This window comes from Scyliorhinus canicula, chromosome 8 (assembly GCF_902713615.1).
Source record: "Scyliorhinus canicula chromosome 8, sScyCan1.1, whole genome shotgun sequence".
Taxonomy (NCBI): domain Eukaryota; kingdom Metazoa; phylum Chordata; class Chondrichthyes; order Carcharhiniformes; family Scyliorhinidae; genus Scyliorhinus; species Scyliorhinus canicula.
In genome coordinates, this window is record NC_052153.1 from 115,628,040 (window position 1) to 115,651,740 (window position 23,701).

A 23,701-nucleotide genomic window follows, 5' to 3' on the forward strand; every position below is an offset into this window, starting at 1 on the left:
ATCAAGTGACCCAGGAAAACACTCTTCGAGATCTGGTTCGAATTCCACATGGCAGATGGTGAAATTTTAATTCAATAAAAATCTGGAATTGGAAGACGAAGGATAACCATGAAACCTTTGTTGATTATTGTAAAGATCCATCTGGTTCTTCCTTAAGAGAACAAAACCTGCTGTCCTCACCTACATATGACTCCATAGCAATGCTAAATGCACTCCGAAATAGACATAGAATTAGACATAGAATTTACAGTGCAGAAGGAGGCCATTCGGCCCATCGAGTCTGCACCGGCTCCTGGAAAGAGCACCCTACCCAAGGTTAACACCTGCACCCTATCCCCATATCCCAGTAACCCCACCCAACACTAAGGGCAATTTTGGACACTAAGGGCAATTTATCATGGCCAATCCACCTAACCTGCACATCTTTGGACTGTGGGAGGAAACCGGAGCACCCGGAGGAAACCCACGCACACACGGGGAGGATGTGCAGACTCCGTACAGACAGTGACCCAAGCCGGAATCGAACCTGGGACCCTGGAGCTGTGAAGCGATTGTGCTATCCACAATGCTACCGTGCTGCCCACGTGCTGGCCTCAGTTCTAGGGACATTAGGGATGGGCAATCGCTGGCTTTTAAAGCAGATCAAGCAGGCCAGCAGCACGGTTCGATTCCCGCACCAGCCTCCCCGGACAGGTGCCGGAATGTGGTGACTAGGGGCTTTTCACAGTAACTTCATTGAAGCCTACTCGTGACAATAAGCGATTTTCATTTCATTTAATTTCAAGTGCTGGTCCAGCGACGCACACATCTCATGAGTGAATTTTTTTTAAAAGGTCTGTTCATTTCATTGCAGCAGTCAGCTCTGTAATCAAGGTCCATATAATGCATAGCTGACGATAGCACAAAGGGTAGCACAGTGGCTTTAAGGTTCAAGGGTCCCAGGTTCGATTCCCGGCTTGGGTTACTGTCTGTGCAGAGTCTGCACGTTCTCCCAGTGTCTGCGTGGGTCCCACCCCTACAACCCAAAGATGTGCAGGGTAGGTGGATTGACCATGATAAATTGCCCCTTAATTGGAGAAATAAAAAATATAGGGTAAAAGCAAATTAGTGCAGATGCTGAAATGTGAAACCAAAAGTGAAAATGCTGGAAAATCTCAGCAGGTGTGGCAGCAACTGTAGAGAGAGAAAAAGCCAATGCGAGTCCAGATGAATATATATATATATATTTAAGATTAGCCTCCCCTTAATATCCTTTCTGACCCAAATAAATCCTTCCGGTTTGTAGATAATATACCCTAATGCAGTGTTCTTTAAACTTTTTTTTCCGGGGACCCATTTTTACCAACCGGCCAACCTTCGCGACCCACGCTAGCCGACCCTCGCGGCCCACCATTTTCTCTTACCGTTAATGCGAGAGGTGAGCCTGCTTGGTCCTCACGATCTCACTCCAATCAGTTTCACAGGAAGAGAGGGCTATGCGCATATCGGGTGGAGGATTCAGCCGGTTCCTTTGTGGCGTCTTCATCTTTGTGAGGACGGAAAATCCAACCTCGCACATGTAGGTCATTGTGAAGGGCAAGAGCAACAAAATGCTTGTTTTACTCGGCTCAGGATACTCCTCGGAGATGCTACTCCAGAATGCTGACAGCCTCATTGACTTGTGCCGTGTTTTTAATATGCTGTCACAGCTGAGACACATAAGCTCAATTTCTTCTTTTGGAGTCAGCTTCAAGTTAAGAACTGATTCTGGGGTCTCAAACCCAAAGGGATTTTTCACCTACCTCCTCTCTCTCAGAATCTTAAACTTCTCTGCTGGAAAGTAGCGACCAAAATTGTCGATCAGGGAACCAGATTGCAACTCATTAAGACTTGCCAATCCATTTACAGTTTCCTTACTAATGCTGTTTTCTTCAATGTGTCGCAGCAGTGTGGGAAACATGTAGTAGTTTTGGCTTCGCACTTGCAATTGCCAAACTTTCAATATCTTTTGGAAAGCTTTGGAAAGTGCCAAAAGCAATCATCATCCTTCCCCTGCAATTTGAATTTCAGTTCATTTAGAATTGAAAAGATGTCTGCAAGGCAAGACATTGCTAGCATCTAAGTTTCATCAGCAAACGAATCAGCCAGAGGGGACAATTTCTCGATGAGGAAAGCGTGGATTTCGTACCTCAGTTCGTGAACTGAGTAGCATCCGACCCTTTGACAGCCAACGTACTGCTGTGTGGAACAATAAATGTGTTTGCTCAGCCCCCATATTGGAACACAAGAGTATAAAAAAGTCTGGTATTGAGTGGGCTGCGTTTAATGCAATTCACAACTTTCACTATTCCTTTCAACACCACTTCAAGATTGGATGGAATTACTTTCGATGCCAGTGCCTCAAGGTGAATAAAACAATGATTCCAAACAATGTCCTGACCAGCTGCCTCCTTAATCCTTACTATAACTCCGCTGTTTTTCCCAGTCATGTTGGCTGCTCCATCACTTATGATTCCTCTGCAATTACCCCAGTCGAGCCCGCACTTTCCAACCACAAAATTATTCAAAACTTCAAAAATTTCTGCGTCAGTCGTGTGGCTTGCTAAAGTCAGGTAGTACAGCAAATCTTCAACAAATTCATTGTGCTAAACATACCTAACGTATACTAGCAAGGTTGCACAATCTGAAATTTCTGTACTTTCATCCAGTTGTATTGAGAATGCTTGCGCTGATTTTAAACGAGAAATAAGATGGACTTCTAAATTCTCAGCAATGTCAGAAATTCGGCGAGCCACTGTGCTATCACTAAGTGGGATGCATTTCACTTTTTCAATTAACTTCTCATCTATGACCGTACAAACTATATCTAATGCTGCAGGGAGAATTAATCTCTCCGCTATAGCGTGGGACATTTTCTCTTTAGCTACACTGTAAGCTATCATGTAAGAGGCTAATTGTACTTTGTCATTCAATGTAACATTTCTGCTGAGGACTTCAGCCGACGATTTAAGTTCTCGTTGCATCCTTTGAAAAAATCAAGAGGTCTGTCCTCGAACTCGCCATGTCTTCAAATGCCTTTGAAGTTTTGAGGGTTTTAAACTTTCATTTGCCAGCACTTCCCTGCATATAATGCACACGGGCCTTGCATCCTGATTTGCATTGGCACAATTAATAAATCCATACTGTACAAAATCGCTGTTTTAATGGGCTGTTCACCAGAGGCCCTGGAGCTCACACCAACACTGCTTTGTCCTGGTGTGGACCCTCCTGAACAGCTCTCACCACCACTGCTTTGTCCTGCTGTGGACTCTTCTGAACAGCTCACACGAGCATTGTTTTGTCCTGTTGTGGATTCTCCTGAGCCACTCTCTTCAGCAGGTTTAGTTGTGAGATCCTGGCCTGTTTGTGTCTCTGGTCCTTTCTTCCTCATAACAAACCATCCATTTTAAATGTTACTGTCCTGTTGCTTGTTTGCTGCTAACAAAATGGAGGAATCGCAATCGCGCACAAAGCACGTGACGTCGACGTCCGCGGGGGGGGGGGGGGGGGGGGGGGGGGGGGCACATGACGTGCCCTCTGCCTGCCTTTGGGCAGGAAGATTAGATAGATTACCGTAGTTTCCGGACTATAAGCCGCGACTTATTTCACACGTTTCGAACCTCGCGGCTTATACAACAACGCGGCTTATTTATGGATTTTTCCCGCTTTCTTTTCACTAAACCAATGAAATTGCGTAACGGGTCAAGGTAAAACAATGTAACTTTTTAGTTTACTGTTTAGATTAAATCGAGCGCGCTCAAACATCCCATCATTCTGATTACGGTAGTCATTTTGTCACCCTCATCATGGCAAAGACACGGAGAAATGCATATGATGCAGCTTTCAAGTTGAAGGCGATCGATCTGGCTGTTGGGAAAGGAAATAGAGCTGCTGCACTAGAGCTTGGTCTTAATGAGTCGATGATAAGACGTTGGAAACAGCAGCGTGAGGAATTGACTCAGTGCAAAAAGACAACTAAAGCTTTCAGAGGGAAGAAAAGCAGATGGCCCGAACTAGAAAATGAGCTCGAAGACTGGGTCAACATGCAGAGAGCAGATGGCCGAGGTGTTTCAACTGTACAGATCCGACTGAAAGCCAAAACAATCGCCACCGCAATGAAGTTTGAGAATTTTAGAGGTGGACCATCGTGGTGTCTCAGATTTATGAGACGTAAAGGCCTGTCCATCAGGGTACGGACGAGTTTGTGTCAGCAGCTCCCTCCCGACTACGAGGAAAAAATTTCAAACTTCCGCAAATTCACTGATGCAAAGATAGCAGAGCATTCCATTGGCCCGCACAATATCATAAATATGGATGAGGTTCCTCTGACATTTGACCTGCCTCTCACTCGGACTGTCAACAGGAAAGATGAATCATCCGTCATGCTGAAAACAACTGGGCATGAAAAAACGCACTTCACCTGTGTTCTGAGTTGCACGGCATCGGGAGAAAAGCTTCCACCGATGGTGATTTTTAAACGCACGACGATACCAAAAGAAAAATTCCCTACAGGAATTGTTGTGAAAGTCAACAAGAAAGGATGGATGACGGAAAGCCTAATGCATGAATGGCATACGGAGTGCTACGGCAAGCGACCGGGAGGATTCTTTCACAGGAACAAGGCATTGCTCGTTTTGGACAGCATGAGGGCCCACATAACAGATTCTGTGAAAGAAGCCATCAAGAGGACAAACTCAATTCCAGCTGTGATTCCTGGGGGCACAACAAAGTATTTACAGCCACTCGACATCAGTTTAAATCGTGCATTTAAGGTGGCGCTTCGTGTTCAGTGGGAGGCTTGGATGACAAGTGGGGAGAAATCCTTCACTAAAACGGGCCGCATGCGAAGAGCAACTTATGGTCAAGTCTGCCAGTGGGTCCTGACAGCGTGGAGCATTGTTAAAAAATCCACTATCATCAACGGGTTTCGAAAAGCTGGATTGCTGCGTGTTGAAGAGGGCAGCATGAGCTCAGCGGGAAATTTGCCTCCGGATGAAAGTGATGAGAGCGACAATGAAAACAATCCAACATCGGATGAAGCAATTCTGAGGCTATTCAACTCTGACACCGAAGGAGATGACTTCAGTGGTTTCAGTGCACAAGAGGAGGATAGTGACTCTGATCACCTGGGTTGGTGATATCTTGATTACGATCAGTAATAAAATACTTCTTTTTACCCATGATTTATTTATTTTTAATGTTTCAAACTGATGATTCTATGTTAATCTTAAGAGCTTAATCGGATTGATTTCGCTCCACAGTGACCAATGACTTTCTTGGTAGGCTATTCTTTACCGCTAATTTTTTATTTTTGTTACAAGCCGTATTTCGTTAAAGCCTGTGTAAAGCTCATTTGTTTCAATGTACCGGTAAGCACCTGCGGCTTATATACGTGTGCGGCTTATTTATGTTCAAAATAAAAAAAATGTCAAAATCAGTGGGTGCGGCTTATAGTCAAGTGCGCTTTATAGTCCGGAAATTACGGTAGGTAAAAAAAATCTTCTGTGTCTCTGCCGCAGCCGGCTTTTAATAACGTTTTATCACGATGATCAGGCGCGCACACACAATACGGACGATTTTTTAAAATTTGTTCGCAGCAATTTTGAAGGCCGCTTGCAGCCGGCGTTATTAAATGCCGGCTGCTGCAGCTGATTCGTGCGATAGAGAGCGCCGCGAAGGAAGGCTCCACGACCTCCCGACACCCACCCACGAGTCGCGCCCTCGAGTTTGAAGAACACTGCCCTTATGCTAATTCATCAAAAATTTGCATTTATTAAAACATCTTTAGTATGGAAAACTGGTCCAAGGTACTTTACAAAGGCAATTGGAGATGTTGCATTGGGGGAGTGGGGGTGGAAGGCAGCAATGAGCATATCGATGGACACTTTAAAGAGCATCAAGAGGGGTGCAGAATTTAACTGTCTGCTTTGGGAAGAAGGATTCTACCTTGGAACTGCAGGAATATAAGACGATAGAAGTAGTGATAGGTTGCGCTAGGGTGGTGGTCAGAAACCTGTGGCTCTGGAGTCGCATGTAGCTTATTTAAACACCTGCGTAGCTTCCAACCATTGATTTATTGAACCCACTTTTTCTCATTATCAATTTTTAGAAAGATCAAAATGTGTTTCTAATCTAATTTATAAAGAAGATCATATCTAAAAATCTCCTTGGTTACGGATATTTTAACAGGTAACAGAAGAATATGCAAAATGTTTAACCAATATCGACCTGAAATTTTCTCCCAACACGCATGCTGAATCAGCAGGCCAGGAAATGGATGGAAAGTCTGCTCCTGCCCAACATATCTGGCTGACAACAATCATACATTGGCTGGTCAATTAACAGATAGCAAGTGTCGGAATGGAAGGGACAGGAATAGGGCGGGTCCTTCATAAACCAGTTGGGGCAGGTGGTTCAAAAGGACACCAGGAAGGATGCTGGGAAAGCAGAGAGAATAAACTAGGTGCTTTGTGCAGTGGCAGGACCCTCTTCAGAGATGATACATTTTTTACCCTTTATTCTCTCATGGGATGTGCGCATCGCTGGCAAGGCCAGCATGTGTTGCCCATTCCTAATTGCCCTTGACTAAGTGGGTCTGTAGTCACATGTACATCAGACCAGGAGAGGACAGATTTCCTTCCCTAAAAGGACATTAGTGAACCAGATGGGGCTTTACAACAATCAACAATGGTTCTACAGTCATCATTAGACTTGTAATTTCAGATTATTATTGAATTCAAATTTCACCATCTGCCATGGTGAGATTAAAACCAGGTCCCTAGAGCATAGAACATAGAACGATACAGCGCAGTACAGGCCCTTCGGCCCTCGATGTTGCACCGACATGGAAAAAAAACTAAAGGCCATCTAACCTACACTATGCCCTTATCATCCATATGCTTATCCAATAAATTTTTAAATGCCCTCAATGTTGGCGAGTTCACTACTGCTGCAGGTAGGGCATTCCACGGCCTCACCACTCTTTGCGTAAAAAACCCACCTCTGACCTCTGTCCTATATCTATTACCCCTCAATTTAAGGCTATGTCCCCTCGTGCTAGCCACCTCCATCCGCGGGAGAAGGCTCTCGCTGTCCACCCTATCTAACCCTCTGATCATTTTGTATGCCTCTATTAAGTCACCTCTTAACCTTCTTCTCTCTAACGAAAACAACCTCAAGTCCATCAGCCTTTCCTCATAAGATTTTCCCTCCATACCAGGCAACATCCTGGTAAATCTCCTCTGCACCTGTTCCAAAGCTTCCACGCCCTTCCTATAATGAGGCGACCAGAACTGTACGCAATACTCCAAATGCGGCCGTACTAGAGTTTTGTACAACTGCAACATGACCTCATGGCTCCGGAACTCAATCCCTCTACCAATAGGTTAAAGGGGGGGGGGGGGGGTTGTTGGGTTACGGGTGTAGGGTGGATACGTGGGTTTGAGTAGGGTGATCATTGCTCGGCACAACATCGAGGGCCGAAGGGCCTGTTCTGTGCTGTACTGTTCTATGTTCTAACACACCATAGGCCTTCTTCACAACCCTATCAACCTGGGTGGCAACTTTCAGGGATCTATGTACATGGACACCGAGATCCCTCTGCTCATCCACACTACCAAGAATTTTACCATTAGCCAAATATTCCGCATTCCTGTTATTAAGCAGTATCCTAGGTCTGGATTACTAGTCAAGTGATAGTAATACTAGTCAAGTGATAGTAATACTATGCCACTACCTCCCTGTTATCCTGTAGCACAGGCAAGACCAACTTGGGAAGGAACACGTTGCATGGGCACGAAAGGGCAAAGCCAAGCAAGTGGCAATGGAAACATCTGAACAGAAACAGCCTTTGTTTATCTAATGTCTGTTGTGGACCCTCCGGCAGGCAGTGATCGATGGGAGATGATGCTGCCAGGTGATGACAAGAGAATTCCACATGTACGCAAGAAAGCTTGGACAGATGGTGGCAACAGTGAGCAGCCATAGGCTCATACAGGGGAGTTGGGTGCAGTGTCAGAAGGACTGAAATGATCTTCTCTGTCCTGTAAACATGATTAAGGAAATCCATTTGCATCTTGAATGTACATATGGTCCATCATTAACATCGGAGGAGAAACCCTCAGATGCTGCTGTATCACACCCTCGCACTATCTCAGAAACTGACACCAGAGTGTGGATGAATGTGTTTGTGCAGATGGTAGTACCTACCAGGGGAAGCACATTGTCTGAACAGCAGTCAGAGACTGGGTGTCCCCAGGCCTCTGACAGTCAAAGGAATGTTGGAGAGCAGGAAATGTTGAACCCCAGGCGGTGATGAGCCTCTGGAGTCATCCAACAGGCAGCAAATCTTGGATGCCCAGCGGGAAATATGTGGCGATCTGGTAGAGCTTCGCCAGGGTATGTATGCGCTAGTTCTTACAACGGAGGAGTTTATTTATGTGGGGCATGAGCACTTTGGTTACCCTCTGGTCTGAATGCATGGCATCCTCCATTGAGAGACTGGTAACAGTTATGGAAAGCCAACTCCAGCAACTTAATCATGGGTTTCTGGGGATGTGTTCAGACCTGCAATGCTACCCAATGTCAGTGACCTCAGAAAGACATTGCAAGTGTGAGACATGGATGAGGTATCTGCTGCCTGTGCCAACTGCTTATCTAACAACGACCATAAGGTGCAGGAGCTGAAGTAGCCATTCAATCCATTGAGTCTGTTCCATCATTCAATGAGATCATGACTAATCTGATAATCCTCAATTCCATTTTCCTGCCGTATCCCCATAACAGCCCCTGATTGCCTTCCTAATTAAAAATCTATCTCAGCCCTGAACATACTTAACGGCCCAAAATCTACAGATCACTGCAGTAAAGAATTCCACAGATTCACTATTTTCTGGGAGAAGAAATTCCTTCTCATCTGTCTTAAATGGATAGTTCCTCCACAACGCTAAGGATTTGGGTTCAATTCCTGGCTTAGGTCACAGTCTGTGAGGAGTCTGCACGTTCTCAGTGTTTACATGGGTTTCCTCCCACAAAGTGCGAAAGTGCTTGTTAGGTGAATTGGACTTTCTGAATACCACCTGTGTACCCGAACAGGCGCCGTAGTGTGCAGGCTAGGGGATTTTCACAGTAACTCCATGTGTTAATGTAAGCCTACTTGTAATCATAAGATTATTATGAACCATTAAAAGCAAGATTTAGTGGTCCTTATAAAATTTCAAGGAAAGTGAGTGAGATGACTTCTTTGATAAGAGCGCTAGATAAAATGAAAACTTTTGACATGTTAATATCCTCAAAAGATATTTGATAGAGAAGGAAAGAAGATGGTGTTAGTCGCTGTAAAACAGGGAGAAGAGTAGATGCAGATGATTCTGAATTTGATATCCCTCAAATTAGATTGGTCAATGAGAAAGTAATTAGAAATGGGAATAAATTGTTGAGTTACCTTCCAGAGGAAAATTAAAATGACCCAAAAGTTATTACAGTCACACAACTGTATGTGAGATTAAATTGGGAAGTACAAAAGTAATTATGCATGATGTAGATGTAAGAAATGTTATTCCAATAAAAAACACTCAAACAGGCTCAATCCACTAAAGTTAGCACAGGTACAAAGGGAGATTGACAGCATGCTTAAGAACAATATCAAAGTGAGTTGCAGCGATTGGAGCTAACCTATTATGATGGTACTAAAACCGGATAGAACATGATTATGCATGAACTATACAAAAGTCAACACAATTATGAAGTCCAATTCATATCTTCCTTGTTTGGAAGACTGTGTTGAAAAGGTGGGACAACAAACTTTATTACCATGCTTGACTTACTTATAGGATATTGGCAAGTGTTTTTATCAGACAGGATGAAGGAAGCTTTGACTTTTGTGATGCCAAATTGTCTGTAACAGTTTAAAGTCATGCCATTTGGAATGAAGAATGTGCCAGCAACATTCCAAAGATTAACTGTGGCTATTTCTGGACTAAACAATTGTGCAGTGTACATAGACGATTTGGTGGAGTTCAGTCAAACAATGGAAGGAGCATTTGGAACATTTAAAGGAATTATTCAATCGACTACAAGCGGCTGGAGTGATGGTAAATTTGGCTAAAAGCGCAGTGATAAAGCATCAACAATCACATTTTCTCTTCTTGATACATGTACAATTGAAATGATTGTAAGAATAAACTCCATCTGAACAGTCTTTGGATATAACAGTCTGAGTTTCTGCATGGGTCTTTCAAGAGTCAGATCTTTTCTGTAAAGCAGTGTCAAGAGGGCTCTCTTTCTCAAATATCTTTGTAAAGCAAGTACTCCTACGTGCCATTGGTACTTAGTGGATTGAGATGATTTTTTTCAGCAGTGCAGAAGCAGGCCATTTGGCCCATCGAGTCTGCACCGATGCTCAGAAGGAGCACACTATCTAGGCCCAATCCAACTCTCTGCCCCCACCCCCCCCTGTGTAATCCCACTCTAGGGAGAATATAGCACAGCCAATCTACCTAACCTGCACATCTTTGGACTGTGGGAGGAAACTGGAGCATCTGGAAGAAACTCCCGCAGACACGGGAAGAATATGTAGACAGACAGTCACCCAAGGTCAGAATTGAACCTGCGTACTTGATGCTGTGAGGCAGAAGTGCTCACCAATGTGCCACCGTGCTGCCATGGAATAAAGATAGCAATTAAGGGTATTGTATTCACTGTATTGAGTAGTATTGTTTAAGGAGTAATTGTTAAAATATTTTCTGGTGCGATGTTAAAGATTCTAATATTGTGTTACTAATAAAGTTTATTTTAATACACCATTTCCTTATTTCTTTGTGCAATCACTCCTGGAGCACAGTATCCTTTCCTCACAGTCTTACAAAATTAAAATAAACTATTGAGGTCTCCGTCCAGTATCCTTCCCACTTTTGGGGTCTGGTCTAGGATAATATCCTCCTCAACTGAAAAAGAGCTTCCACCTGACACAACAATATCCAATCTGAAACTATTGGACTATAGAGGTACAGGCATGATGGGCCAAATGGCCTCCTTCTGCACCATAACAATTCTGTGATTTTAATGGCCAGTCTGCAAATGGCTCTTTAAAAGAAAGAAGCCTCCTTACCTCAGAAAAAAATGAATAACATGGTTCACAGAGCAATCAAGGAAGTCCAGACTTACACAAGAGATGTTTACTCCTACCTCCACATTTTAAATCCAGGGCGGAATAAAAGGCAATGATGGAGGAAAGAAAGTCCTCATTGTCAATGCCCTGCCTGCACATCCAGCCCATGCACCGACAATTAAATACCAGGGCTCCAAATCAGTGTATTGCCCTTTTAATTGAATGAATTGCCTCTCGAATTGACACAAGGCAGGTACCGACACTCAGCAACATCTGCCCAATGAAATATTGCAGTCCAATGTGTTAAAGCTAGGAAATCCTCCTGATGTCATCACGCACAAATGCGCTTGCTACTGGGCCGTTAACTTCTGCCCATGAAATTATTTTAAAAGTCATACAAGTTAGAGTTGCACTGCTTTGCCAAGCAAAATGACATCACCTGCTACATTAATCGGTAACTTATCACTCACTGGCCGATCACAAATCCTTTTCATGCATAAGCATACATTGAAAAAGGAAATGTGACCTTATTTGAGGTAATTTTGCGACAAAACAATTTAATTACAGGTTAAAATATTCATCAATAGTATTTGTGCAGAATATCACGGTCAATTTTCAAAAATCGATTCAAATACGAATTTAATTTGAAAAGAACTGAGATAATTAGAGGGGTTGAATTGATTCAAGAGAAGAAAAATCAAAGAAAATCGAGATTTCAAAATGAATGGACTGATTCATTTGCATTTTCCCCGCATTTGGCTGGCAATGGGAAACTCGCTAAAAACACAAAAAAATAAAACCTTGAGGCATTTTACTACAAAGCACACTACTTTCCTGAAAAGTATCTGCCTCATTTTACATTTTAATTGGCAGTTGAGTAACAGCATTGCAGCTCTCAAGAAATGTGTTTTTGTTTCTTTGTGTCATCGAAGTTTCTCACTCATGGACTTTGGTGGGGGTTCTTGGCAAAAGGTGAGGAATGAAAGGTAGCATAATTAGATGAAAAGCAGGGAAGGCGAGGGACCAAGAATTCTTAAGAAACATAATGGCGAATGAACAGAGAAAATTCAGATTACAACACAAAAAAAGACTGGAACACTAGGTGGAAACTACTGGGTGATTTGATATGCTTTTAAAATTATAAAGGGATGAGACAGAGAACAAAGTAGTTTCTAGTGCTCAAAAGGTCCAGGATGAGAACACAGAGCAGAGAAATGTTTCCCTTTTAAACATAAGGTCATGAGTTTGTGATTGAGATAGAGACGGTGCCCATATTTAATAACGGGTTCATGGCATTAAGACTATTGTCTGGCTGAACTGTTTATTTCAGCGCTGTTATTTCCATACAATTCTTTGCATGAAATTCAGACAGCTGCTGCAAAATATATGAGCCTTTGAGATGAAGGTGGATCTTCAGTCAGGGCCTCCAGTTGGATGGACATGAACCAGACTAACTAAATAGTCGACTTTGGTCTGGTCCTGCAAAGCTGAAGGCTAAGACAGGATGCTGCTTCTGTAAGGCAAGCCACAACCGAGGCACCCATATCAGTTATGCCAGGAGAGAAACAGATTCTGGATACCAGTGATAAGTGAGAGAACTGACTCACAGAATCAGAATGATCTGCAAATCCCTGAAGTCAGCCAACTATCTGCAGTTACTAGCTGTATAGTGGAGCAAGGTTTGGAGGTGTGTTTGCCACCTTTTTCCAAGCTGCTGGTAATGAACTGAAACCCTCAGTCTTTTATGCACATCATAGCATTGGACTCCACTACTATCCTACATTTTGGGAGAAGCCATGTATGCTTGTCTGTTAGCATTTATAATGCCACTGCTTTGGGGATTCAGGAATTTCCAGCCAACTGGTGATTCTACAATGTGGTCAGGAACCACAATAACAACTATTTAGGATATGTGGATTTCATAACTGCCATTTGGATAATAGGTACACACTAAGTAAGCAAGCATAGGATCAGTCATTCCCGACCAAAGTAAATCAAATATATATTTTTATCCTTCACTTTTGTAGCATGATTTTATATTAACATCAATTATATAATCATTGAAGTCTGTGCTAAATATGACTTTTCCATTTCATGTCATTTCTGCCATAAAAGCACTTGGACAGGCATGTCAACATAATGAATAAAACCATTACAAGCAGCAGGAATGCAAAACATCCATTTAAAATTAGAATACTTCACAACATTTCCCACCTGTCTCTATGTAGCAAAATGCTAGCTGGCGGTGCATCTAGTGTTGTTGTATACATCAATTCCTTTGATTTAAACTTCCAAAACTTGATCATTTTATCCCCACCAGCAGTGATCGTGAGCTGATTCAGTCCATCAACAGCAACTCCTCGGATCTGGCCTTCATGAGCTTCACAAATTAAATGGACAGTCATTATTAGTATACGGACCAGAACTATAGTACCTTGTTTTCAATTATTAAAATTAAAATAATTCCTATGCCCAAGTCTAGCAATGATATGGAGATGCCGACATTGGACTGGGGTGAGCACAGTAAGAAGTCTACGGTTAAAGTCCAACAGGTTTGTTTCAAATCACTAGCTTTCGGAGCACTGCTCCTTCCTCAGGTGAATGAAGAGGTGGGTTCTGATGTGTTTAGTGAGTTAGTTCAACATTGACTGCAACTGGATGCAGTGAAACTAGAAACAGACTTCCGACACAGGAGATGGTCCAACACTGTTTTATCGAACTTGCTGATTGCTGTACATAATCTGCTGTGGGTTGACACTCTATTAATCTAAACTGATAACCTCCTACTGGATTGACCAGATTAGCTCTCTACCACAAGGAGATGATGCTCACTGGCTTGTGCACTCTCAACTATCTCAGTAGCTGTGTCCTGTGAGAGAGTGAAAGAGAGAGAGAGAGAGAGAGAGAGAGATGTCTGGTGATTGGTTGCTCTGGGTTATGTGTGTTCACTGGTTATCCTGTGTGTCAATCACTGCCTGTCTGCATCGCATTATATACACGAGTGGATATTATGACATCTCCCCTTTTTAAAACAAATTTTGGAACGTGGCTGTATATACATGCATGACTATGTACAAGTGGTGAATGAATGAACATATGAACATGGGAAGGTGTCTATTGTGCAGATACAGAGCAAACTGAACAAAATTCACAAGATTTAAGTCTATAGATTCAGTCTTTGTGGCGGGTGACAAATTCTTGTCGATCGCCTCAGAGGTGGAGAGGGGGGGGGGGATACCGGCACCTGGACAGGTGGGATTGCTGCCATTGCGGTGGCCTCATGGACAGGCGGGATCGCTGCCAGATCAGTGGCCTCGTGATGCAGGATGTCCGGAGGAGGCATGATGATGTGCGGATAAGTGCGGTCAGGGAACATTGCGCAGCACCCTCCTGTTGCGCCGTAGAATGGAGCTCTCAGCCATTTGAACAATGAAAGACCTGGGGGCAGCCTATCTGACGACAACAGCTGGGGCTGACCAACCTCCCTCAGGCAACTGGACGCGAACACCACCTTCTGGAGATAGCGCAGGCAGATTTGTGGCATGAGCATCACACATGATCTTCTACTGGTCCCTGGATCTCTGCACTTTCTGCAGCACCGTGAGGTGGTCAAGGTCTGGAACATGGATGGCTGGAACAGCCGTCCTCAGGTTGCGGTTCATGAGCAGTTGCGCCGGAGACAAATCTGTCGACAGAAGGGTTGCCCTATATGCCAACAGCGCCAGGTTAAAAACCGAGGCTGAGTCTGCAGCCTTGCAAAGCAACCGCTTGACAATATGGACCCCTTTCATGGCCTTCCCGTTTGGTTGTTGGTAATGGGGACTGAATGTGATATGACTGAAGTGGTAGGATCGTGCAAAGTCGGACCACTCTTGGCTGTAGAAACATGGACCGTTGTCACTCATTACTGGGAGTCATGATGTGGAGATGCCGGCGTTGGACTGGGGTGAGCACAGTAAGAAGTCTTACAACACCAGGTTAAAGTCCAACAGGTTTGATTCAAACACGAGCTTTCGGAGCGCAGCTCCTTCCTCAGATGAACGGAAAGGTATGTTCCAGACCATTGTTTCTGGAACATACCTCGCCATTCACCTGAGGAAGGAGCTGCGCTCCGAAAGCTCGTGTTTGAATCAAACCTGTTGGACTTTAACCTGGTGTTGTAAGACTTCTTACATTACTGGGAGTGGTATCTCGTGCCTGGCAAACGTCACTTCGCAGGCTTTGATGACTGACTTGGACGCTAGGTCCGACAGCTTCACCACTTCCGGGTAGCTGGAGAAGTAGTCAAACAAGAGCATGTAATCACACCCATTTGCGTGAAAGAGGTCTATCTTGGACCTCGGAAAAGTCAGAATCTCGTGCTGTTGCAGTGTTTCCTTGGGCTGAGCTGGTTGAAACTTCTGGCATGTTGTGCAGTTGAGGACTGTGTTGGCAATGTCCTGGCTGATGCCAGGCCAGTCAACTGCCTGCTGAGCTCGGAGTTGACATTTCTCGACCCCAAGGTGACCCTCATGGATCTGTCTGAGCACCATGGTTTGCATGCTTTGGGAATTACGATTCTATCTAGTTTAAGAAGGATCCCACAACAACCGTTAGCTCGTCCTGAACGTTGAAGAACTGGGGGCACTGCCCCTTTTGCCAGCCATGGACGAGGTGTTGCATCACGCACTGCAGTAGAGGATCTTTGGCAGTTTCTTCACGTATTTGGACAACTCGTTCAGTGGCTGGGAGGTTGCTGGCACACAACTGCACCTGTGCCTCAATGTGGCGAATGAAGTCACCCTGTTCACACGGCGTGGTGATGGATCGGGATAGGGCATCCGCGATGATCAGCTCCTTACCCGGTGTGTAGACAAGTTCGAAGTCATATCGGCGGAGACGAAGAAGAATTCGCTGCAGCCGAGGTCATGTCATTTAAATCCTTCTAGATTATGTGGACTAAAGGCCTGTGGTCTGTTTCCACCGTGAACTTTGGCAGACCATATACGTAGTCATGAAACTTGACTATTCCGGTCAGGAGACCCAAGCACTCCTTTTCGATCTGGGCATACCGTTGTTCAGTTGGAGTCATGGCCCTGAAGGCATATGCCACTGGAGCCCAGGACGAGGAGTCATCTCGCTGGAGGAGCACCGCCCCAATGCCATCCTGGCTTGCGCATGTGGATATCTTGGTATCCTTGGTTGGGTCAAAGAACGCCAGTACGAGGTCTGTGGTGTGCTTCGCCTTCAGCTCAAGCCACTCCGCTTAATGTGCGGGATGCCACTGGAACACTGTCGACTTTTTAAACAAGATGCTGGACGGCCGTGGTGTGGGATGCCATATTGGGAATGAATTTTCTGAGAAAATTTACCATCCAGAGGAAACGGTGGACCGCATTTTTGTCCTCTGGGGCCTTCATGGCATTGATTGCCAGCACCTTGTCAGCGTCAGGTTGCACACCCTGCTTTGAAATGTGGTCACCCAGAAACTTGATAGCGGACTGACTGAATGAGCATTTGGCCCTGTTGAGCTGGAGGCCATTTTCATGAATCCTCTAGAAAACCTGTTTGAGGCGAGCGATGTGATCTCGGGCGTCGTGGACCAGATGATTACATCGTCCACATAGACTTGCACCCCCTCGATGCGCTCCATCATTTGCTCCATTATACGATGAAATACTTTGGAAGCTGAGATACCAAAAGGCATGCGGTTGTAGTAATATCTGCCAAATGGAGTGTTGAACGTGCACAGCTTCCGACTGGACTCGTCCAGCTGGATCTGCCAGAACCCACGGGAGGCGTCCAGCTTGGTAAAGAATTTGGCACGAGCCATCTCACAGGTTAACTCTTGTCGCTTCGGGATCGGGTAGTGTTCTCGCATTATGTTGCGATTCAGGTCTTTGGGATCAATTCAAATGCGGAGTTCACCAGAGTGTTACTTGACGCAGACCATGGAGCTGACCCAGTCTGTTGGTTCCGTGACCTTTGATATGATGCCGTAGTCTTGGAGCTCTCGTAACTGCGTTTTCAGACGATCCTCGAGGGGAGCCAGCACCCGGCGTGATGCATGGATGACTGCGGTGGCATTTGGCTTGAGCAATATCTTGTAGCGATATGGGAGTGAGCTCATCCCATCAAACACATTGTGGTATTGCGTAAGAATGTAGTCTATCTCAGCCTGGAGATTCGCATTGGGCGAGGCAGTCGCCGGTGTCGAGGACATGGCATGGACAAGATTTAGGAGTTTTGCATGCGCGAGCACTGAGCAGGGATACCTTGTCAGGCGGACGATCTTGAATCTTAACGTCGCCTTGATTGCCTTGCGAGATACACCTAGCTGACACGATCCACTGGCAGCTATGGCATTGCCATTATAGTCAAGGAGCTGGCAGGCTGATGGAAGAATGCTAGGTTGGTCTCGGATGCTGCCGAGGTCCGACTGTGATGCAAGGTTTGTAGACGCGCCAGTGTCCAATTTAAATCAGATGCGAGGCTGGTTGACACGTTTCGCACGTTCGCATGTCAACGCACGTTTCGATGGCGACGGAGAGGGTCAACTGTTTGATTTTGAGGAGCTGCTCCCGCAGGGAGTCGGACTGGGCCCGAAAACAATCTGATCCCGGATCATGGAGTCAGCCGTCGAGTCATAATTACATGGCTGCGCTAGGATGCGGAGATAGGTCAAGAAGGACTGAAAAGGTTCATCCTTACCCTGAAGCCTCTGTTGAAAGATGTACCGTTCAAAGCTCTCATTCACCTCAATGTCGCATTGGCTGTCAAATCTCAGCAGAACCATCTTGAACTTCGTCTTGTCCTCGTCTTCGCCATTGGCAAACGTGAGCAAGTTATAGATGTGGATGGCGTGATCCCCCACAGTCGACAGGAACAGCGCGATCTTTCTGGCATACGATGATGCCTCGAGGTTGGAGGCCTCGATATACAGGAGGAACTTCTATTTGAAGACTTTCCAGTTGGCGCTGAGGTTGCCGGAGATCCGGAAATGCGGAAGAGGCTGGATCTATTCCATGCTGCTGGGTGGCTGCTTGCTGTTCGTTGCAGATTCACTCGATGTAGGTTCGTTAGAATTAATATCTCCCTGGTACCATGTGTTAAGTGAGTTAGTTCAACGTTGACTGCAACTGGATGCAGTGAAACTAGAAGCAGGCTTCCGACACAGGAGATGGTCCAACACTGTTTTATTGAACTTGCTGTACATAATCTGCTGTGGGTTAACACTCTATTAATCTAAACTGATAACCTCCTACTGGCTTGACCAGACTAGCTCTCTGTCACATGGAGATGATGCTCACTGGCTTGTGCACTCTAACTATCTCAGTAGCTATGTCCTGTGAGAGAGACTGTCTTAATGCCCTGTGGGCTTTATAGTGGTGGTGTCCTGTCTGGTGATTGGTTGTTCTGTGTCGTGTGTGTTCATTGGTTATCCTGTGTGTCAATCACTGCCTGTTTGCATCTCATTATATACATGAGTGGATATTATAACAGGTTCCAGAAACATATAGACAAAGTCAAAGATGCAAGACGATACTTTGAATGCAAGTCTTTGCAGGTAATTTAAGTTTTTACGGGTCCAGACGGGGCAATTGGAGAGAGGTATAATGGCAGGTTAAAGAGGTGTGAATTGTCTCAAGCCAGGACAGTTGTTAGGATTTCACAAGCCCTGGGCCGGGGGGGGGGGGGTGTGTGTGTGTGTGTGTGGGGGGGGGTGTGTGTGTGTGTGTGTGTCAATGTAATGCGACATGAATCCAAGGTCCCAAGGACTTCTGGTTGCGGTGATGCGGAGCTAAGCTGCACATTCGGCAGCTCCCGCTATTTTCGGACTTTTGGGCTCTTTTTAGGGCCTGTAATGGCGCTGGATGGACTTTTCCCGGTGTGGGAAGACATCAGCTACGCCTCTCTGCCGGTGGATGGACTGGACCAGGAGCGGGGTGATTAAAAAATCGGCTCTGGAACAGAGAAAGGTGCGAGGGAGGAAGATCAAGATGGCGGCGGGGGCGGGGAATCGGCAGCGTGGAAGCAGTGGGCGCAGGAGCTGCTCCATCGCGCTGAAAGCTGAGCTTCTGGAACCACTAAAGGCCTCACTTGACAAGCTCGCGGCGACTCAGACGGCCCAGGGGGCAGAGATCCTCAAGGTCCAGCAAAAGGCCTCGGAGAATGAGGTTGAAATTCTAGGCCTGACAGTGAAGGTGGAGTCGCACGAGGCGCTCCACAAGAAATGGCAGGCGAGGCTGGAGGAAATGGAGAACCGCTTGCGGCGGAAGAATTTGCGGATCCTGGGCCACCCGGGGGGGGGCTGGAGGGATCAGACTTGGGGGACTACGTGGTCACGATGCTGAACTCGCTAATGGGAGCGGGGTCCTACCAAGGCCCCTTGGAGCTGGAGGGAGCCCATCGAGTGTTGGTGAGAAAGCCCAAGCTTAACGAGCCGCCAAGTGCGGTGCTGGTGCGGTTTCACCGGTTCGTCAACCGAGAATGTGTGCTGAGGTGGGCCAAGGAGGAGAGGAGCAGCAGGTGGGAGAATGCAGAGGTCCGAATTTACCAGGACTGGAGTGCGAAGGTGGCGAAAAAAAGCAGTGCTGCACGAGAGAGGGGTGAAGTTTGGCCTGTTACAGCTGGCGCGCCTCTGGGGCACTTATAAAGACCGCCAGTACTACTTTGACTCCCTGGAAGAGGCCTGGGCCTTTGTCCAGGCAGAGATGCTGGACTCGGACTGACGATTGAGGACTGATGTACAGTGTTCGGAGGCTCTGTTGTCCCTTGTTCTTTTGTGTTGGTTTTGGTTTTTCTTTTTCTTGTAGGAAAGCCTGTGCGATGTTTTGTAGGCTCGTTGTGGTGCGGGCCTTCTCTTCCCGTGTTTTGGGTCGAGGGGCGGGGTTTAAGCTGGAGGCGCGGGCTTTTTCCCACGCTGGGGTCGGAATGGGGGGGGACTGCGCCGGTCAGGGGGAGGGGTGGTGGTGTTACACCGGGCGGGGGGGGGGGGGGGGTCGTTGGGGTGGCGGGAGCAGCCGGTGTCAGCAGGAGTCAGCTGACTTACGGAAGTACAACGATAGGGGTAATGCAGCTAGGGGGGGCCCTAGCTGGGGGGAGGGGGGGCAGGGGAGGGGGGGGTACCGGGTTGCTGCTGGAAGGGCCGAGGATCTGCCACTGTGGGGAATGGGCCGTGCGGGTACTGCGGACACGTGGTTGGCTAATGAAGAGTTATGGCTGACCGGCAGAGAGGGACGGTGAATAGCCCCCCGATTCGGCTGGTTACATGTAAGGGGGCTGAATGGGCCGGTCAAGTGGGCCCGGGTGGTCGCACATTTGAAGGAGCTAGGGGCGGATGTGGCTATGCTCCAGGAGACGCACCTTAGGGTGGCGGATCAGGTAAGGTTGAGAAAGGGGCGGGTTGGGCAAGTGTTCCATTCGGGGTTCGATGCGAGGAACCGGGGGGCGCGATTTTGGTGGGGAAGAGTATGTCATTTGTGCCGTCGAGTGCGGTGGCGGTCAGTGGTGGCAGATATGTGATGGTGAGCGGTAGGCTCCAGGGGAAGCAGGTGGTGCTGGTTAATGTGTACGCCCCAAATTGGGACGATGCGGGTTTTATGCGGCGCATGCTGGGCCGGATTCCAGACCTTGAGACGGGGGGGGGGGGGGTTTAATAATGGGAGGAGATTTCAACACAGTGCTGGACCCAGCATTAGATCGCTCCAGGTCCAGGATGGGTAAGAGGCCGGCGGCGGCCACCGTGCTGAGGGGGTTCATAGACCAGATGGGAGGGGTGATGGGGGAGTTAGGGATGGAGGAGGGAGTCTGGTGCGGAGTGCGAGGGGCATTAACGGAGTGTTTAGGACCTTCTATGAGGAGTTATACTGGTCAGTGCCCCCAGTGGAGGAGGGAGGAATGGACCGTTTTTTGGGCAAGCTAGAGTTCCCAGAGTGGAGGAGGAGCAGGTGGAGGGTCTGGGGGCGCCAGGTGAGCTGGAGGAGCTGGTTAAGGCAGTGGGGAGCATACAGTCAGGGAAGGCACCGGGACCCGATGAGTTCCCGGTTGAATTTTATAAGAAGTTTTCAGACCTGCTAGGCCCGCTGCTAGTGAGGACCTTGAATGAGGCAAGGGAGGGGGGCCTTTGCCCCCGACGATGTCCAAGGCGTTAATCTCATTGATTCTGAAGCGGGATAAGGACCCCCTTCAGTGTGGATCAGGGGTGCCCCGTCTCCCCTGCTGTTTGCGCTGACAATTGAACCCCTGGCCATGGTGCTGAGGGAATCGAGGAACTGGAGGGGGATAGTGCCGGCAGGGGGGGGGGGGGGGGGGGGGGGGGGGGGGGGGGAAGAGAGAGAGAAGAAAGAGCATTGGCTGTCGTTGTACGCTGATGATTTATTGTTGTACGTGGCAGACCCGGAGTGGGGGGGGTGGATGCCGGAGGTGATGAGGGTTCTTGGGGAGTTTGGGGACTTCTCTGGGTATAAGATCAACGTGGGGAAGAGTGAGCTGTTCGTGGTGAGGTTCGTGGTGTGGACCAGGAGAGTGAGTTAGGGGAGCTTCCGCTAAAAAGGGCAGAGAGGAACTTCAGATACCTGGGGGTCCAGATAGCCAGGAGCTGGGGGGCCCTGCATAGGCTCAACTTTACGAAGCTGGTGGAACAGATGGAGGAGGAGTTTAGAAGGTGGGATGTGTTGCCACTCTCCCTAGTGGGCAGGGTCCAGTCGGTCAAAATGACGGTGCTCCCGAGGTTTCTGTTCCTATCCCAGTGTCTACCCATCATGATCCCGAAGGCTTATTTCAGGAGGGTCAGTAGGAAGATTACGGGGTTTGTGTGGACACAGAAGACCCCGAAGGTGAGGAGTGTATTCCTGGAGCAGGGTAGGTTAGTGGGTGGGTTGCCGCTGCCCAACCTGTGTGGGTACTACTGGGCTGCGAACGTGGCAATGATATGTAGGTGGGTGATGGAGGGGGAGGGGGCGGCATGGAAGAGGTTGGAGGCGGTGTCCTGTGTGGGTGCGAGCTAAGATAGATAGATAGATAGAGAAATACAGCACAGAACAGGCCCTTCGGCCCACGATGTTGTGCCGAACTTTTGTCCTAGGTTAATCATAGAATTTTGGACACTAAGGGCAATTTATCATGGCCAATCCACCCAACCTGCACATCTTTGGACTGTGGGAGGAAACCGGAGTACCCGGAGGAAACCCACGCAGACACGGGGAGAACGTGCAGAATCCGCACAGACAGTGACCCAAGCTGGGAATCGAACCTGGGACCCTGGAGCTGTGAAGCAATTGTGCTATCCACAATGCTACCGTGCTGCCCTTTAGAAGAAATTAATCAACACTTCATTATTCTACCCTAATCCATGTACCTATCCAATAGCCACTTGAAGGTCCCTAACGTTTCCGACTCAACTACTTCCACAGGCAGTGCATTCCATGCCCCCACTACTCTCTGGGTAAAGAACCTACCTCTGACATCCCCCTTATATCTTCCACCATTTACCTCAAATTTATGTCCCCTTGTAATGGTTTGTTCCACCCGGGAAAAAAGTCTCTGACTGTCTACTCTATCTATTCCCCTGATCATCTTATAAACCACTATCAAGTCGCCCCTCATCCTTCTCCGTTCTAATGAGAAAAGGCCGGTCACCCTCAACCTTTCCTCGTAAGACCTACTCTCCATTCCAGGCAACATCCTGGTAAATCTCCTTTGCACCTTTTCCAAAGCTTCCACATCCTTCCTAAAATGAGGTGACCAGAACTGCACACAGTACTCCAAATGTGGCCTGACCAAGGTTTTGTACAGCTGCATCATCACCTCACGGCTCTTAAATTCAATCCCTCTGCTAATGAACGCTAGCACACCATAGGCCTTCTTCGCAGCTCTATCCACTGGAGTGGCAACTTTCAAAGATCTATGAACATAGACCCCAAGATCTCCCTGCTCCTCTACATTGCCAAGGACCCTACCGTTAACCCTGTATTCCTCATTCATATTTGTCCTTCCAAAATGGACAACCTCACACTTGTCAGGGTTAAACTCCATCTGCCACTTCTCAGCCCAGTTCTGCATCCTATCTATGTCTCTTTGAAGCCGACAACAGCCGTCCTCATTATCCACAACTCCACCAATCTTCGTATCATCTGCAAATTTACTGACCCACCCTTCTACTCCCTCATCCAAGTCGTTAATGAAAATCACAAACAGCAGAGGACCCAGAACTGATCCCTGCGGTACACCACTGGTAACTGGGCTCCAGGCTGAATATTTGCCATCCACCACCACACTCTGTCTTCTATCGGTTAGCCAGTTTGTTATCCAACTGGCCAAATTTCCCACTATCCCATGCCTCCTTACTTTCTGCATAAGCCTACCATGTGAACCTTATCAAATGCCTTACTAAAATCCATGTACACTACATCCACTGCTTTACCTTCATCCACATGCTTGGTCACTTCCTCAAAGAAGTCAATAAGACTTATAAGGCAAGACCTACCCCTCACAAATCCGTGCTATCCTTAATCAAGCAGTGTCTTTCCAGATGCTCAGAAATCCTATCCTTCAGTACCCTTTCCATTACTTTGCCTACTGCCAAAGTAAGACTAA

The 23,701-nt window shown here is 47.0% G+C and overlaps 1 protein-coding gene across 2 annotated transcripts in view; it reads right to left on the minus strand.

The window, feature by feature from the left end:
* wdr36 (WD repeat domain 36) overlaps positions 1-23,701 on the minus strand; it is a 183,264-nt gene that overhangs the window by 40,417 nt on the left and 119,146 nt on the right. For both annotated transcript variants that reach the window (XM_038805121.1, XM_038805120.1), the window contains exon 14: positions 13,340-13,505. In XM_038805121.1, the coding sequence (XP_038661049.1) occupies positions 13,340-13,505 (166 nt within the window). The remainder of the gene's footprint in view (positions 1-13,339; positions 13,506-23,701) is intronic.